The sequence below is a fragment of the Porites lutea genome, chromosome 13 (assembly GCF_958299795.1).
Source record: "Porites lutea chromosome 13, jaPorLute2.1, whole genome shotgun sequence".
Taxonomy (NCBI): Eukaryota; Metazoa; Cnidaria; class Anthozoa; order Scleractinia; family Poritidae; genus Porites; species Porites lutea.
In genome coordinates this window covers 21,198,978-21,216,477 of record NC_133213.1, presented here as the reverse complement: position 1 = coordinate 21,216,477, position 17,500 = coordinate 21,198,978, and the positions used below count along the sequence as shown (strand labels likewise).

At 38.9% G+C, this 17,500-nt stretch overlaps 1 protein-coding gene, 1 long non-coding RNA gene and 1 pseudogene across 2 annotated transcripts in view; 1 reads left to right on the top strand and 2 right to left on the bottom strand.

The window, feature by feature from the left end:
- Positions 1 to 2,810: 2,810 nt before the first annotated feature.
- On the bottom strand, positions 2,811 to 4,911 carry LOC140923731 (tetratricopeptide repeat protein 28-like). Its single transcript, XM_073373805.1, has 2 exons — positions 3,458 to 4,911; positions 2,811 to 2,937 (listed from the first exon to the last, which is right to left on the bottom strand). The coding sequence occupies exons 1-2, from the start codon at positions 4,721 to 4,723 to the stop codon at positions 2,896 to 2,898; spliced, it is 1,308 nt and encodes a 435-aa protein (XP_073229906.1). The 5' UTR covers positions 4,724 to 4,911; the 3' UTR covers positions 2,811 to 2,895.
- A 5,794-nt stretch (positions 4,912 to 10,705) lies between these two features.
- On the bottom strand, positions 10,706 to 14,524 carry LOC140922538 (monoglyceride lipase-like; annotated as a pseudogene).
- Positions 14,525 to 14,745: 221 nt separating this feature from the next.
- LOC140923337 (uncharacterized) overlaps positions 14,746 to 17,500 on the top strand; it is a 5,342-nt gene continuing 2,587 nt past the window's right edge. Inside the window, exon 1 of the long non-coding RNA XR_012164151.1 lies at positions 14,746 to 14,919. This is a non-coding gene — a long non-coding RNA (uncharacterized lncRNA). The remainder of the gene's footprint in view (positions 14,920 to 17,500) is intronic.

The following is a 17,500-nucleotide window of genomic DNA, read 5'->3' as shown; positions in this document are numbered from 1 at the left end:
ATGGTCAGTTAATATGGTTACGACATATGATGTCTTAAGTAGCAGGTGGTCAAGCCATTTTTGAGTAAAAATGCCCTTTTCTTACAACTTTTTGCAAAAATAAAAGAAAAACCTGTCAATGAAATGATGTGACACTAAGGAAGTTCAAAAGCTACTTAGCTGTCTTAATGCTAATAAGTCTTGTGGAGTTGATAAAATACCTGCTCGTTTACTTAAAGAGACTGCTGACACATCTGCAGTTCCTCTGAGTATGCTCTTCAATTTATCGTTCAAACAGGGACGCCTACCTAAATTATGGAAATCAGCTAATATTACACCCATTCATAAGGATGGTGATCGAGAGCCAGTAGAGGCATTTCACTCTTAACTATCTCTGGGAAATGCCAGGAGAGAATTGTGTACAATGCTATTTATGATCAAGTTATTGGATTCATACATGATTCTCATCACGGTTTCCTCACTGGTCGTTCCTGCACTACTCAACTACTCTTAGTACATCATGATTGGTTCAAAGTCTTGGACAAGAGAGGTCAAGTTGATGTAGTATTTATAGACTTTTCAAAGGCTTTTGACCTTGTCTGTCATAATATTCTATTAACCAAACTTTACAAATATGGTGTCCATGGAGACTTGCTAAATTGGTGTAGAGATTATTTAACAGAACGTCAACAGCGTGTTGTAGTGAAAGGAGAGGCTTCCGACTGGTTAACCGTAGCCTCTGGTGTCCCACAAGGTTCTTTGTTGGGACCATTATTCTTCATAGTCTACATCAACGATTTACCGGGGGTAATTAGTAAGGACAGTTCAATTGCTCTGTATGCTGATGACAGTAAAATGTATAGGGTTATTAGTACTCAAGAAGATCTGTCTACTTTTCAAAGTGACAAAGACAAAATTTCAGATTGGTGTAAGATGAATAAGATGAGAATTAATACCAAGAAATGTAAGATCATGCGAATAACAAGGAAAAAGGCACCATTAGTTGGGGAGTATAATATTGAAGGTCAACCTTTGGAAAGTGTTGATGTGTATAAAGATTTAGGATTATTTACTACTAGTAATCTTTCATGGAACCAACACGTAGATAAAATAACTGCTAAGGCTAATAGGGTTTTAGGGTTGGTTAAGAGGACTTGTAGGGACTTAAAGGATATTGATACCATGAACACACTTTATTGTAGTCTTGTGAGACCTTTTTTAGAATATTCATGCGAAACTTGGAACCCTCATACTAAACTGGAGGCTGTTCAGCGAAGAGCTACCAGGTGGATCACTAGGTCTGATGATGATTATGATACTAGACTATCTAAGCTAAAATTGTTGTCATTATCTAATAGGAGGTTCACAAGAGATGTTACATTTTTTTTTAATGTAATTAATGGACATTATGATATTGACATTTCAAATAAGCTCATATTTTGTAAGGACAGAAATACAGGTTATAACTTGAGGAAAAATGACACACAGGACCTTGTTCCAAATTTTAGTAGAACTGATGGTTTTAAATATAGTTTTTTTTAACCGTGTTGTAGATGAATGGAATGGTTTACCCAATCATATTAGAGAATCAAACAGTATTGCAACTTTTAAAAGAAATGTGTTAAGCTTTATTAAGGATAACTAGAACATTTATATTTCTATTTGTATATATTTTTCTTATATGTTAATTAGTGGGGGCATCCCTAGTATGGCGCATTGGTGCTTTTGGTTGTCTCCTTCTCCACAACTTTTTTTTTGTTTGTTTGTTTGTTTGTTAAAGTAGTGTTAGCTTATTTCATTTTATTATTTGCTTGTTATGTAGTGGAGTGAATCTGTAATAAAAATCTTATTTTACACGTGAAGCACAAAAAATTATCATTTACCGCGATTTGAACCTGATTTCTAATTCTTGGTGAAATCCAAGATGGCGACCATTGTTGGTGACGTCACAGGCCTCCAGCAGCGCCACCACCCATTAAAAATAAACCTCATCTTGTTGAGAAGATCAAAGGCTTTCCACTGAAGGCAAAATCGTTTCGAAATACTGCAAATTATCATAATCAAGAACTCTGGGGAGGGGTTCCATCCACCCCTCCCCCTTATACCACGCTGGGGTATGAATTTGCGTGTACGTTCGAGGGTTAACTCTGATAAATCAATTTTAATTATTTGTTTCAGTCATTTGCTTTAAAGCCAAGGGAAAAAAAACGGAAGAGAAATTATTAACATTATCATGATGATGATGATTATTATCATCAATATTACAATTATTACAATGCAACTTTCCTTTGCCAAATTACAATTTGCCGGTTAAGGTGCTAGGTTACATGAGAAAAGGGGCAATCATGTGTACTACTATTCAGTCAGTTTCGCGGGAGTAACGAAATACTTGTCAACAACGCTAAGTTCTTTCCCCACGAAAATTGTTTGTCTTTTTCCTAAGTTAAAATTGATAAGTGTAGCCGTGGCTAATATAGAGCTCCACAGCGTACAGTATGCCCTTTGATTTACAACGTTTTTTTTTTGAAGTTATTAATTAGAGATATTTAGAGTTACGTTTACGGCAAACTGTGGATTTGTACCACGTGAATAAGTGTTCCCTTTACTTCTCAAGCTTTCCCGTTTGCTGTTAAATAAATCTACAAAAAATTGTTTGTTTCAGGTTAGTTTTATCCATAAGAATTGCTTGGAGCTGTTTTCATTTTATCTGCAAAATTTTCTATTTTGAAAAATTCTCAACTTGAATCTGTAGACGTTTGTCGTTTGCCGTTAGCGTGACCATAAATCTCTCTATTCAATATCTTCTGAAAAAAAAATGACTAAAATGAAAACACGCTTTTTTACCAAACGCCCCATTGAGGACAGCCATTAAATAGCGCACTTCTTTCTTTGGGGAAATCCAGATATATATACACGCTACTTCAGCAGTTGTGTTGACATTAAACTTTCAGCGCATCCCTGTAAAGAAAGTAACAATTGATACATTAATTAATCTTTCATTCCAAAACAAAATAAAGGTCAAAGCGTTAAATTTTAGGATGCCATGGATGATGATATGAAAAATAGCAAAGTGAAAAACATTTAACATGTTAGACATGTTAGACATGTTCGTTTTGAAGCTATGAATTTCTCTACATATAGTGCTAGTCCTGTAGAAAAACGAAGGAAACTTATTCCCTATGTATATCTTTTATCCACACCTGACCTAAACTACTGAACAATTGAGAACATTAAGCAATGCCTAGTGTTCAATTGATTTTTGAAATGTGTTGGTAGCCCGTTAGGAATGGCATTTACTTGAGTGAATCCATAATAATTTAACACTTACCACCCAACCCATCCTTACTTTATACATATTTTTATTCTTTTTATTATGAAGTCTGTCATTTTCCTCTTATCTGAATTTGACAAGAATGGTTCTAGCTTTTCTTCTTAAGCCTTTTGTCACTAGAACAGCAAGAAAAAAATCTCCACTTACGACTTGCTCAATGTCAATCTTAACGTCATCGCCCATCAGAACAAAAGGAGCCCAGTACTTTGGAGCAGAATAATCCTTGGAGTCTCGAAGACATTTCATGGCCCTCTGAAGAGCAACACTTGCACTTTCTCCACTTGCAAGTTGTTGGTAGAAAGACTCCATAAACATCATTGTGGCTTCGTCATCGATTGCCCAGAGAGCCGCCAGAACGGAACGAGCACCAGCAAACAAGAAAGCACGTGCCATACCGACCACACCCTCAGACGATACCTCTCCTTGACCACTGTGGCAGCAACTTAGCACAACCAGTCTCGCTCTCAGCTTCACAGCTTGTATATCAGACATTTTCAAAATATAGTCCTTCTCCATAGGAGTCTTGGATCCCCATCGGAGATCTGGAGTCAAAACAATTTCGCCAGTTTCCTTTCTTCCGTGGGCTGCAATGTGTACCAAAGCAACTGACCCGATTCTCTGAAGTACCGCCTCTTTGGTTGCATCTTCACCTATTAAAGGTTGACTCTTTAGAATTTTTCCAATCATCTCCACTTCCATTCTTGCGTACTTCAGAGGATCATAAATAGGCTTCCCTCCTTTTGTAACTTTCTCCAAACATGGATCTCCGACAAGTAAGGCTCCACTTTTACTGTGGCTTCCAGATGGAGAATCTGTGATGAGTTTCAAACTTGTCAGTGAGGGAACAGTGCGGATCCTTAAAGTTTCACTCAGGGCTGCCCAAGGAGCTTTAGACAAAGCGCCATCAGGAACTACAATTAGTTCATCACCATCAAGCAAGTCTTCAGTGGGACCAATAAGTACATGATATAATTGCTGCAAACAGTCGGTGGTCTCCTGTGATGCCTCCGATGCTTGATGTTCGTCTCGAGTAGTTGAAGTTGTTGTACTCAGCTTATCCATTGACCGATTTTCGCACCTGATACCTCTGCCAGCCCCAATGGTTTTTAAAACAATGTCTAAAAGGACAGAAAAGGAATCTTTGTGCTCTTTTCCAATTCCTTTTAACTTCAATCGCCTAAGGATAGGGTTGTCTTCTTTTCCCAACACCCACATATTCACTGTTTCCAAATGAAGGGCAAGAAAAACTGTTAAAACAGTTGTCTTCCTTGAAATATTTCTGACTTCTTCTTCAGATTCAATTGACCTGGGAGAAGGTGATGTAAGGCCATAAGTTACTTTTAAGGCATCGAGCAAAGCCTGTGCCCGTCCCCTCTCAGCAGCGTATAAAGCCTCATCATTCCTTTCAAGCATTACTAAAACCTGCCATAAATGAGTATAGGCAAATTGATGTTGCGCACGGAAACTTATTTTCAATTGATCTTCCGAGATAGAATGGGCTCTAATACTGTCATAGATTTTAACACAGCATCTAAAATGTTCTAAAGCCTCATTAAAAGAATCTGAAAACAAAAAAGATTTACCCAGACCGTCATGGGCACAGGCTTCTCCCGTCCTGTCACCGATTTCCTCGGCAATATTTAGGTGTTGCTTGTAACACTCTATTGCTTGCTTGAAGTCGTGGAGTTCCTCATAACAACTTCCGAGGTGGCAATAGGCATTTCCTTGTCCTTCCCTGTCATCGATTTCCTCAGCATTGCTCAGGGATTGCTTGTAGTACTCCATTGCTCGTGGCAAGTCGCCGAGGGAATCATAAACGGAGCCGATTCTTAAATGGGCAAGTGCTTTTCCTTTTCTGTCACCGTCTTCCTTGAAAATGCTCAACGCTTTCTCGTAGCACTCCTTTTCTCGTCGGAAGTCTTCAAGGCTGCGATAACGGCTGCCGAGATTGACATAGGTTATGCCTGTCAATGCCCTGTCACCAACTTTCTCGGCAATGATGACGGTTTGATTGTGGCACTCTTCTGCTCGTTGGAATTCGCCGAGAAGGGAATGAATTTTGCTGAGATTGTTATAGGCTATGCCTTGCCCTTCCCTGTCACCAACTTCCTTGGCAATGCTGAGGCATCTATTGTAGTACTCTATTGCTCTTTGGAATTCATTAAGGCGACTATAAGCAAAACCGAGTTTGGCATAGGCTTTGCCTTGCCCTCTCCTGTCACCAACTTCCTTAGCAATGATGAGGTATTCATTGTTGTACTCTATTGTTCCTTGGAATTCATTAAGGCTGAGAGAAGTAGTGCCGAGATTGTAATAGGCTGTGCCTTCCATTGCCCTGTCACTAACTTTCTTGGCAATGCTGAGGGTTTGATTGTGGCACTCTATTGCTCGTTGGAATTCTTTAAGGCTGTGATAAGTAGCGCCGAGATTGTTATAGGCACGTCCTTCATCTGCCCTGTCACCAACTTCCTTGGCAATCCTGAGGCCTTGATTGTGGTACTCTAATGCTCGTTGGAATTCTTTAAGGCCGTTATAAGCAAGGCCGAGATTGCCATAGGCGTTGCCTTCACATGCCCTGTCACCATCTTCTTTGGCAATCCTGAGGCCTTGATTGTGGTACAATATTGCTCGATGGAATTCTTCAAGGCTGTAATAAGCAAGACCGAGATTTTTATAGGCTATGCTTTGCTCTGCCCTGTCACCAACTTCCTTGGCAATGATGAGGCATTTATTGTAGTACTCTATTGCTCTTTGGAATTCATTGAGGCTGTTATAATAAATAGCGCCGAGACTGTTATAGACTTTGCCTTGCCCTGCCCTGTCACCAACTTCCTTGGCAATGATGAGGTATTTATTGTAGTACTCTATTGCTCTTTGGAATTCATTAAGGCTGTCATAAGTAGCGCCGAGATTGTTATAGGCACGTCCTTCATCTGCCCTGTCACCAACTTCCTTGGCAATGATGAGGTATTTATTGAAGTACTCTATTGCTCTTTGGAATTCATTAAGGCTGTAATAAGTAGCGCCGAGATTGTTATAGGCACTTCCTTCAGTTGCCCTGTCATGAACTTCCTTGGCAATCCTGAGGCTTTGATTGTAGTACAATATTGCTCTTTGGAATTCTTTAAGGCTGTCATAAGCAAGGCCGAGATTGTTATAGGCTTTGCCTTCACATGCCCTGTCACCAACTTCCTTGGCAATCCTGAGGTGTTGATTGTGGTACTCTATTGCTCTTTGGTAGTCACCGAGGGATTGGTAAGCACCGCCGACTCTGCCACAGACACATCCTGCTGATCCTGCTCTGTCGCCGACTTCCTTAGCTATGCTCAGGTATTGCTTGAGGTACTCTATTGCTTGATGGAAGTCACCGAGGGAGTTATATGCTGTGCCTAGATTGTAGTAGGCATCTGCTTTCTCTGCCGTGTTTTTCTTGATTTGCGCTATTGCAAGACGCTTTTTTTGTTCAGCTATATCTTGTAGTATTCCTTCCGCCATTTCGAAGTTTTAGTGTTCAAAGTGGAACTGCTTCTTGGGCGTAATGCTTCTTTAAAGGAGCGTGGAGTTAGAGAAAAAACGAAAATAATTCTCATTAATACATTTGAAGTCTTAGAACATGTTCCCATTAGACTGATAAGGTAGCTAGAACTTTCCACTCCTTCCACCCTAGATTTACTCTAACTGACAAATTTTTTTGTTGATTTCTGAATATTGATGTTATAACACAATATTTCAAGCAGATTCCTTTTAAACTTCTTTCTATAAACTTAGTTGAAAGTAAAAAATCTCCTTTGTACCCTACTTAAATATTCAGAAAACAAGAAAGGTTTCATTAAGTACAAAAACTAAACATGATATTTGAAACTCCTGTGATACCAAATGAAAATATAGTTGAGAGCTTCTGCCTGAGGGAGGATTGGAAATAGGTGTCGGTCGATTTTGCTCAAATTTGGTACACTTAGTTACTATTATGGAGACTTACACATTATGCCAATGTTTTAGCTCGATTGTCTCTGTTTTGGTGTGAGGTATACATCAGCCTTTTTGGGCCGGGCTTTCTGAGGTCGATTTTTAGGTCAATTTTGAGGGTTTTGAATAATTCACCTTTAATGTATGGATCGGAACACTTCTATCCCTAAGATTTTTATGGCAGAATATGTGGCACATCGAGGATATTACATGGCCGTGCGCAAGTAAACAAGTATCTCCAAGTGGCCATGTAATGTTCTATCTGTTATATAAACACCAATGAAATACAAAACCATTTCTGTTAGACATTTTTTTCCTGCGAAAGGCGCGATTTATTATGTAGCCATAGCAACGGTGATCTTATAACATGTTATTTTCACATGTAGAGATCATGTTTTCGTGTAAAAGCTCACCTTGTATTTCATTGGCGTTTATATAATAAAAAGAAATATTACTATCTTTTTTGACCTTATTGTTTAGTTTCATGCTCGTGCAAGGATGTCAAAAGAAACCGCTAAAGGCCCGAAGTAAGTCCAATTATCTTCGGATTCCACTTCTTTGTAAAATTCTTACATGAGTAGAAAGCGTAGATTTTGTTATCTAAACACCAAGAGGAAAATACCAAGGCTACACGGCTTTCTCACTGTGCAGCCGTGCTTTGATGATTCTACTATTGATAGCCACAACACTCTCCCCATCTAGTTTACATGAAATGTTTCAGTCCAAATAGCCCGTGTATAAGCGCCCTCCCGTTACTAAAAAAAATGTTTTTTTTCTGACGGGAGGGGGCACAGGGTCCAGAGGAGTTTCGTGTGAATAAATGAATTACTTACCTTGAAAAATGTCTATACCTGTCGCTTAGCATGATTAACTAGCCCAATGGGATCTTTATAAATCTACTGTAAACGATTTCTTCGCTTCTTATCTGACCCAGATCGACTTTTGAAAATCAATAACCGCAAGCCATATCCTCGCTGGCGCACGGCACGTCGCCCGAAGGGCGACCGAGGCACGAAGTGCCGAGTAAAAGAAAGGACAAGGGAGGAAACTTATACCACGTGACTTCGTTCTATGTGAACCGCAGCACTTGGTGACGGAAGTCGGAATGAGACCGGAAACGCAAAAGCAACAGACCGCTGCTAATTCGAGAATCAAAACATCAGCTGCGGAGAGAGTTTTAAAGATCTCAGAGATCTATGCGAAAACAACAGAGTTTTAAGTGAAGTGAAGATCTTTCAAGACTGGACATTTGTTGTACGTTTCAACAGTCTTCGATGGCTTAAGCAGGTTTTGCTTGTGCGAAGGCTTCCCAGTAGTCGCAAAACGCACAGCCAAAGACGCAAGAGGTACTATAGTTGGACCACAGGGAGCCCGCACAATCTGTTTGTGTAGCCGATTGTTATTTTATAGTAAATGTTCTGGATTTACCGTTTGCCTCACCTATAGCGATATGTCGCTAACTATGTATATAAATCAATGATAAATAAACGTTGAATTACCTTACCTGTGGTATATAGTCGTCCTTTTACCTCAAAAGCGGTTTTTTGAGCGATTTTGAAGGAGTTTGAATTCGCCGTTGATTGTTCCTTATATATTATAAGGAACAGATCCAGAACAGATCCAGAAGGCACTTTGGAGAAAACTGGAACCCTTTTCAGCCGTAATAAAAAGCTTTTCGCTTTAAAAGAGGTCAAAGAAAATGCGCTTGCATCAGAGGGCAAATCCTGCCGACCAGAAACAATAACCACAGTAAATCGATATGTTTACTTTACTACGTCATTTCCGTCACCATCTGTTGCGGTTCACAGCGAACGAAAGCGCTCTCTAGAAGCCGTAAATTTCGGTCTCCGAAAATGAATTTGAACGCTTTCTTATGCCGTTTTCCTACAGTATTTGGCAAATACATAAGAATTCTAGATCAGGTTAGTAAAATCTGGCGATTACATTCAATTCCATTTGAGTTTCAGGGATTCGAAAATCGGCCCCAAATTTGTTTCCTCCCTTTCCGTATTTTATACTGTAAGCCGATCTTGCTAGCCCTCAGTCTCTTGGTTTGCGGTCTATAGAATGTGTAACGAAACCGTAACGCGACCAAAATAACCCATTTTTTCAGAGGTTTTCGACGGGTTTTGATGTTCTAACGACAAACACATCTCCTCTGGACCCTGTGACGGGAGGGGGCGGCAGTACACAGGTTCATCCAGAGAAATGGGGCTCGGTCTAATCCTCAAAAATGAGTCCGCTGCCCGGCGACAATAACATTACGTGCAAAATTCAGAGAGACCACAAACTAGAAAACCACACCAAATTTTAAATTGTTTGCCTTACATAGAGCAGAAATAAAAGCGATTTAATTCATAAACCGTAATTTTCCTGAAAACCTTTCTAACAATACAATTTACATAGTCCCAATGCACATTGAAAAATTTAAAAGGCAACTGTTTGAGGAAAGATGTGTTGACTAACTAATTTCATGACCTTAATTTCTTATTAATCGATGCAAGACTTAGTTTCACAAATTTATGTACAAAACAGGTCTTTTTTCGTTAGCTATTGTCATATAAATGAAAATTATTATAAATCTGTGACGTCTACAACATGAAAGATCCACATTTAACACAAATTATCCTGAATATCCAGCGTTGCTTGTGGGAGGAGGGGTAGGGGTTGGAGATTTGGAGGCGGGGGAGGGGAAGGAATGGAAAGGAAGTGGAAGAGAGTAGCGGAAAAGGGAGACAACGAAGGGAGAGAAACATAAATCGGTCAAAACAATATTCTAGTCGGACGTTTTGCTTAAACAAACATACTTTGCTTCGCGTTCGCAAACCGGTCTAACTTATTATTAATTATTTGTAAGTAAAAAGGAGAGGGAAAAAAACTACAGCAGGGTGTCAGAAAATAAACGTTGGAGAAATATCTGATTAGACAAATTCCAAGTTAAAGGAGATTATTTATTACCTGGACGATTTGATCTCTGTGAAGAAATTTTCAACGGAGTTTTGAAGTGTTCTCCAGTGGTTGGATTTAAATGCAGAGGACTATCAAATATATAGGGTGGCCGATAGAAACAAAAAACCACAAGACAATGACAACAACAACAAAAATAGGAGAGAACAAACCTAAAACAGAAACACATAAGACAAAATGGAAACCCAAAACAGAAAAACACTACCAGAAAACAGAAAAACCCAAATCCCAAAACGGAAATAAGCATCCCCAACAAGAAACACACTCAAAAAAATACAAAATTAAACCGCAAAACTGAAACAGAATTCAAAAATACCAACCATAGCCACAAAAGACGAAAACAGAAACAAGGAAATAGTGTAAGGCTATACAGTTTTTCATGTTTCAACGTTTTTTATGTTTTTTTTTTTTTTTGAACAGGCGTTTTAATCTTTTTTTTTTAGGGATAACATGATCGCAGGTTATTATTATCTCGGAACATTAAACTGTTAATCAATCTCGTTCCCAGGCTATCTCTTCTCCCCGTCGCCTCTCCCTCAAGGTGACCGGTATTTTCGTCTCTGAGGTCTCCGGTCAATTTTAGCCAGCCGGGGTGTTCACGCGAGGACCGGAGGGCAAAACCACGTGGGGTCCGTTCCTCGATCGTCTTGGTACCTTTTCTAGTCCAAAGTAGACAGCCTAACGTGAGAAATACGGTAACTAATAACGTATGGCGTTAAAATACAGAGATTGACTCTGACTGAACGGCGATCAGTTGCTCGAGATTTAATACGCCCGACATTAGGGAGCGACAGTAGCGAAACGTCATTTATAAAGCTATTTGGCGTACTTTAAAAATTTGTGGGGGTTATCTTAATTGGCTAACTTGATCAAATTTAAGTGATTTTTCCGTGGAACTGAATTTTTAGGGAGCACTGACATCAAAGTGTAAATAGAGAAAAATAAATTTGTCTTTGGGTGCTTTTGTCCTCTGTATAACGTTGTGACGGCGAATAAATTTATAAAAACGTGTGATGCACGTGAAGAGTTATTGTTCTGTTTATTGAACCTATATCAAGAAAACATGCGAACGAGGCCCCGTTCACATAAAGAAAAATTTCCCCGGGGTCACCCTCCCAGCCCGAGTCAACTTAAACAAGTGTTTATATGATAAATAGTTGACCCCTTTGCCCGAGCCTAGAGCTGAAAACAGCGCTTCCGCATGGTCTGATTCTCTCGCCTTGACCGAGTTGACCTGGCTTATCTAGAAAGGTGACCTTACCATCGAAAAAGCGCTCTAACCCACTATTTGTTTCTAATGTATTTAAACGCCAAGTTTTGGTAAGGAAATGTAGGAAATTTTGGCTCGCCCAGGGTAGCTGGGGTAGGCGAGTGACTCTTCTACTCGGGGCGACTTTTCTTCATATAAGGGGCGACCTTGCAGTTCTTGGAAGACCTCACGGTATTGGCGGGGAAAAATGTGAACAAACAAAGTTTGGAACCTAGCCCGAAAACAAAAGAACTGCGACACATAGGGATCTCTTCTGAACTGCTGCAAGGCTACCGGGGCCACGGGGCCTAATTGGCTATTTACGCGATGACGTGTTTTTTCTACTAAAGGAATTCATTTCATTTTTTCTTTTATATTTAAATCTGGTAATCCCACTGAGGTTTAAATAACAAAAGCCCTAACTTGCACAAGAAAGCAAAACCCTGAAGGAATCTGGTATAGTAAAATGACGTCATCGTGCAAACGGCCTTTTTTAGAATCCCACAGAATTTGGCTTTCTCGTGCAAATTAAGGTTTCTGAATTTACTGAATTAAATGTGAAAGAAATAAAAAAAACCCAAATTCGTCTCAAATTCGTCTTATTGTCTTAAAATGCTCTTGGGAAAATGCAATACTCCCAGGAGCATTTAAAAACAATGGTTTATGCAAAATTTGGGGGGCAAACAGAGTGTATTATGGGGAATTCGAAAATAGAGAATAAATACCGTGCAAGGATTGGCATCCACTTTTATGCTTGGTACACTAAAAATAGCACCCGCAAAGGAATAAGGTCTTTCCATAACACTGAGAACAGCTATTGTACCACCCTAAAAAGAATAATGCATAATATTAAAAATATCATAACATGAAATTTTCAAGGTGCAGTCAAACCACTGTAAAGGCTAAGACTTTGTGATCACTTACAGAAGGTGGTCGCTTACGACACTTCCTTGGAGTAGATTTCCGGGCACATCTAGTTTAAAGCAGATAATTTACTGCACCGATTTCTTTCTCAGTTACATCATGTTGTTCGTATAATCCTAGTAGCATACAGCGAACATAAGAGTTCAGACAAATCGTTAAGCGGTCGCTTTTTAGGGGGTTAAAAACAATGGGAAATCTCTCTAACGCGGTCGCTTAAGGATGGTGATCTTTTACGAGAGGTAGTTGTTTACGAGAGGTGGTCGCATATGGAGGTTCGACTGTATCAGTGTTTTCGTAATATGTGATTTAACTGCATTGAAGCCAGACTTGAAAAGAGTTAAAAATAAGAAAACCTGAAATTCACAGCCTATCTATGTTATCAAAACAAACCGGCAAGAGCGCGACATTACGAAACAACCGCAAAGCATGATGGGCTTGGGGTCTTTATCGTAATTAACATGTATTCCTGTGATCGACTCGGTTAGGGGACCCGAGAACCTAAAAAAATACAAAACAAACAAACAAACAAACAAACAAAAACAAAAAAAAAAAGAAAAGAAAAAAGAAAAAAAGGGGCAGAGTTCCAATAACGTTTTTATAACAGTACATGCCATTGAGTGGCCGAACATAAATATCAGGTATGCCTGTGTTGTCTGCTGTGACTTGGTCAATGTGTTTAAAAACATCTCTGACGTAAATGGAAAGATCTGCATGATATTTTGACTCTTTCTCCTTCACTCTGACCATGACCAACTAATAGAAAGATTTATTGTCAAAAATTAGCTCTTGAAGGGTTATATCACACTATTTCCTGTCTTTCTTTGTATTCGCCAGGTGCCCATAACATCATAAATTGACTTTCAAAAATAATGGTCCAGTTTTCTACTCTATCTGTATCCCTCCCTCCCATCGCTAACATTTTACGGGCCACCTCCCCGAGCTCACAAGGTTCTGCAATACATGTATTTTTAGTTTTAGATTACCACCCCACCCAACCCCACCCCCCCCCCGACTGTTCCCGAGAAAGTATGATTAGATGCAGTTTCTGTGGGACATACCGTGATCTTGACTGAAGGCGAGGTAGCCTTGTTCAGCTAAAGCATTTCCAAGCCTCTCGTAGCGTGAACATATGCTCTCCATATCCATGGCAGATAAAGACCAATGCTCTATCGAGGAAATAACCACGAAAACCTATTGTTATTTGTTTTATCAATCATCAAGAGACTTTCAATTTTGTGCTATAAATCATTTAGAATCCTTCCGAGCACAGCAAATGATTAATTAACTGCATGATGTATTACAATTAATTTCTTTTAATACGAAGGTTTAGTTTATTTTCTTCAATTTTTGTATTCTTCGGATGGCCATATTTTTGCCCACCACCTATCTACCTGCTATCTACTGATTTCGCCATTGTATTAATAATAGATAGCTACTATCATACAGTTCGCTGGATTTTTGTCAGCGATTGTACCGATCCCCAGATCATATGGAAACCAGGGCCCGGCTTGGCTGAACGAGTAATTTTAAAGCGTTTCAGCGTTTCGACTTATAAACACTCCAGCACAAAGTCAACAGGCCTACTCTGGAACCTTAACTCGCCGCGAGATTGTTCGAGCTAATGCGAGTTTAGGCGAGTTAAGGAAAAGTTGAGCTTGCCCACCAGTTGCGAGTTTGTGCGAGTTAAGGCGAGTCAACATTGGACATCTCGTGTGTGCTTGGAATTTAATTTTCACTCGTTTAAATGACTTTTTTCAAGTTAACTTCACTTTGCTCGTTTGATTTCATTCCCTCGCTCTGACTCTGCATTAGCATAAACCTATCTATTATAATGCTTATAGTAAAAATAACTTGATTACTCATATAGCCAAGTCGATGCACTTTTGACTGCAGCAAAGCAAAATACACTTCTTTTGGCGACAAAAAGGTCGATTTTGCGCTAATTCAACTGTGTTAGCAGTCAGTTTTGAAGAGCGTGATTTGAACTTCAAGAAATAAACTACTGATAATGCTCACCTGGGTTTCTTGTCGCTTTGTTTCCAATATTTGGTAAAAATTTTCTTTCCATCTGCGTTCTTGAACGATCCTTCTTCTCAAACGATTTGCATACTAATGCTTGAGTGTATTCTCAATAAATACACAACCAAAGAACGCGTTTAATTTAGAAGCAGCAGCAAAACATGGCGATCTGCGCTCGATGAAGCGTATAAAAAATATTTTGCTCAACAAAAACAAAGCATGTTATTGAAATGCAAAATGTAAATTTCGATGTTTGATCAATTTGTTTGATCACCGAGAAACGTGTCGCCGACTCCACCGCGGTCAAACGTCTGAGCATGCGCGAGAAATTGCGCGGGGATCACTTCGTTCGATTCAAAAAACCTGCATGTGGCTGTGTCGACGGCAGCGTCTTCTTGTGAGTTAGAAGCGAAATTTTCTTTTTACTTCAATGAAGTTCATTGGTGATAAAAGGGACGAAGAAGAGGAACTTATAACATGAATTGTAAGTATGAGTAAATATGCATTTGTCTTAATATTCCCGGACTTGTTGGTTGTATTAATTTTGTTGATCAATGATCATGACGCGGTGCGCAGTGGATGCAAATCGTGTTGGCTGAAAAATCTAACCTTAAGATTGTATTATATAATACTTTTATACTAACACATGCTTGAATGAACACTTGGTTATTTCACTGAATACTAACCATACACTTTAGGTTCTGGCTTGTTCTGCAAAATACAACATTGTTTGGTTGCTCTCGTTGATGAACTCGTACATTTCATGGTTCTCTTTCATGACAGATGAAAGCTTGTTCTAACTTTTTACATCAAATTAGCTCACATTTTCTCGCAAAGAGTTAAGGTCTGTAATAAGAACAAGCAAAATCTGACGATAATAGTTATTAATGTCATTTCTGATTTCATCAAATAAACCTATGTTTTAAATCCCGGAAAACTTAAAACTTAAACTTACATGTAAGCTTATTGAAAATTAAGCAAACTTAACAAATGTTAAGGAGCACATGTTGTAGTTTGGGCTTATCATCGCTTTCACTGCCTTCAAGAAATTCTCGGTGTTTTCAACAGTTGTACTGGCAATAAGAGCTCCAAAATTACCATGCAAGTGGCTGTCGAACATCACAATATTTGCTCCATGTGCAACAAAACAAATTGTCATATCGGTGATAATAAGAATTGCAGATAGATTAGCTTCTTGAGTTAAACGTTGGAGGTAAAATGCTGCTGATGACTGGGGTACATTTATATCTTCACTGGTTAATGTGATGTCAAACGAATCTTCCATTTGAATTTGTCCAAAGTTTTGTCTAAGATGTTGGACAGCGTCATCAACAGCAAAATTAATTGCTCTTCCCCCAGTTAAAGTGTCATGTGTGGAATTTCCCTGAATGATGCAGGACATCACAACAGCAGCCCACACAGGTGAAATTTGTGTTGGGGGTGGTAGGTGTCCTATGTTGGCATGATAACTTTTTGCCAAGTACAATGCAATGAAAGTGCAAGCGTTTGACCCCCTCCTGCCATTCATAGTAGCCTGCGAAACAGACTGTGGAAAAAAAAGGAATTTGCTGCCTGCACTGTTCACTGATGTGATGTTGATGTTTTGATTTGCTTGTTGCGCTTGGTGATTGACTCCTTGGTCTTGGCAGTGTGGCTGCTGTGGATGTTGCTCTTGACATTCTTGTTGTTGTCCTTGTACTCTTAAACTTGGAGGTTGTGGGACAGTGACATTAGCTAAAGCATGATCTACAAACTGTTCCCATTCATCGGATTCATAGAAAATAGGTTGTCTTGAGTTGTTAGGAGTTAATTCTGTGTCAGGCTCTTCAGAGGATAAGTTGGATGTTTCTGCATTGGTAGTTGATGACGACGATTTAGTAGGTGTTAGTAAACTGAGATTAAAAGTATCAGCCAGCATGGCTACTTTCTTTAACAGAGGCTTAGTACAGATTGGACAGTTAGAGTTATTTCGAAGGTAACATTCTTGGTGGAAAGTGTGGCAGCAAGCTAGTCTTACAAATTGGTCAGTGTCTTGAGTTACAGCACAGTTGCTGTAGTCGCATAAAATGGCTGGATTTGGATACTGTGGGTTGCTATCCAGATGTTTGTACGAAAGAGGAAGAGACTTTGTATCAACAATTTCATTGAATGTTTGAAGATGGAATTTTTGTCTTTTGTTTTGACTTTGACTGGAAGGGTTGTCTGTAACCTGTGTAACAAAAATAATGTTTCTGTCAAACACAGAAGATAGTTTTAAGAAATATTAAGAATAAGACAGTGATAGTCAAGCTTTAATGATTCCTCCATTAATCTTCATAGTAGAACAGTATTAATTTTATTTAACTTTATCACATTTTCATTAGGTTTGCCATGTTTTTTTTAGCTGAAGGATAAAATATGAACTGTTAAAAATAATTTTTTCACTTCTTATATTTTGTAATATCGAGAGTTAGCCTTGTTAGTTTGCTGCTTCTTTAAGCTGAGCTTTCATCATCCATTTTCTTCACCTGTGTGCTTGACAGTGTTGGCTTAGGTATTGATGAGGTGACATTTATGCGGCTTATCCGTTGAAATCTAAATAACTTCGCTTTCATCTATTCAATTCAAACAAGAAGAAGATTTATGTGTAGAGTTACAAAATGATGCAGATACTTACCTTCTTAGACTTTCCAATATTTTGAGCAACATCCTGGAATAATTTCAAAAGCACCTCAGCAACTTTGCCTGTATAAGTTTTAGAAGTTCACATTAAGTGAGGCAAATCAAGACAATACATGTCTATAGCCATGCAAGTTTTTTTTCAGTATAAATTTGTGGCCATGGTCTAGAATGACAGCAACCTGTATCTTTGTGTTTTTGTTTTTGTGGGGTTTAAAAAAGAACTATGCAACTCATACACTGTAAAATATCTGCATGTTACGGTGTATCTACCAAAATCATTGGTCAAGAGTTTCTAGGAGAGAGTAAGACTATGGGAATTTTTAAATGAAGCTCCATTAATATCTGCAAAATTGGTTTTCAAGAGGCAACACTAGAATATACAAACAGCATTAAATATCTTAAAT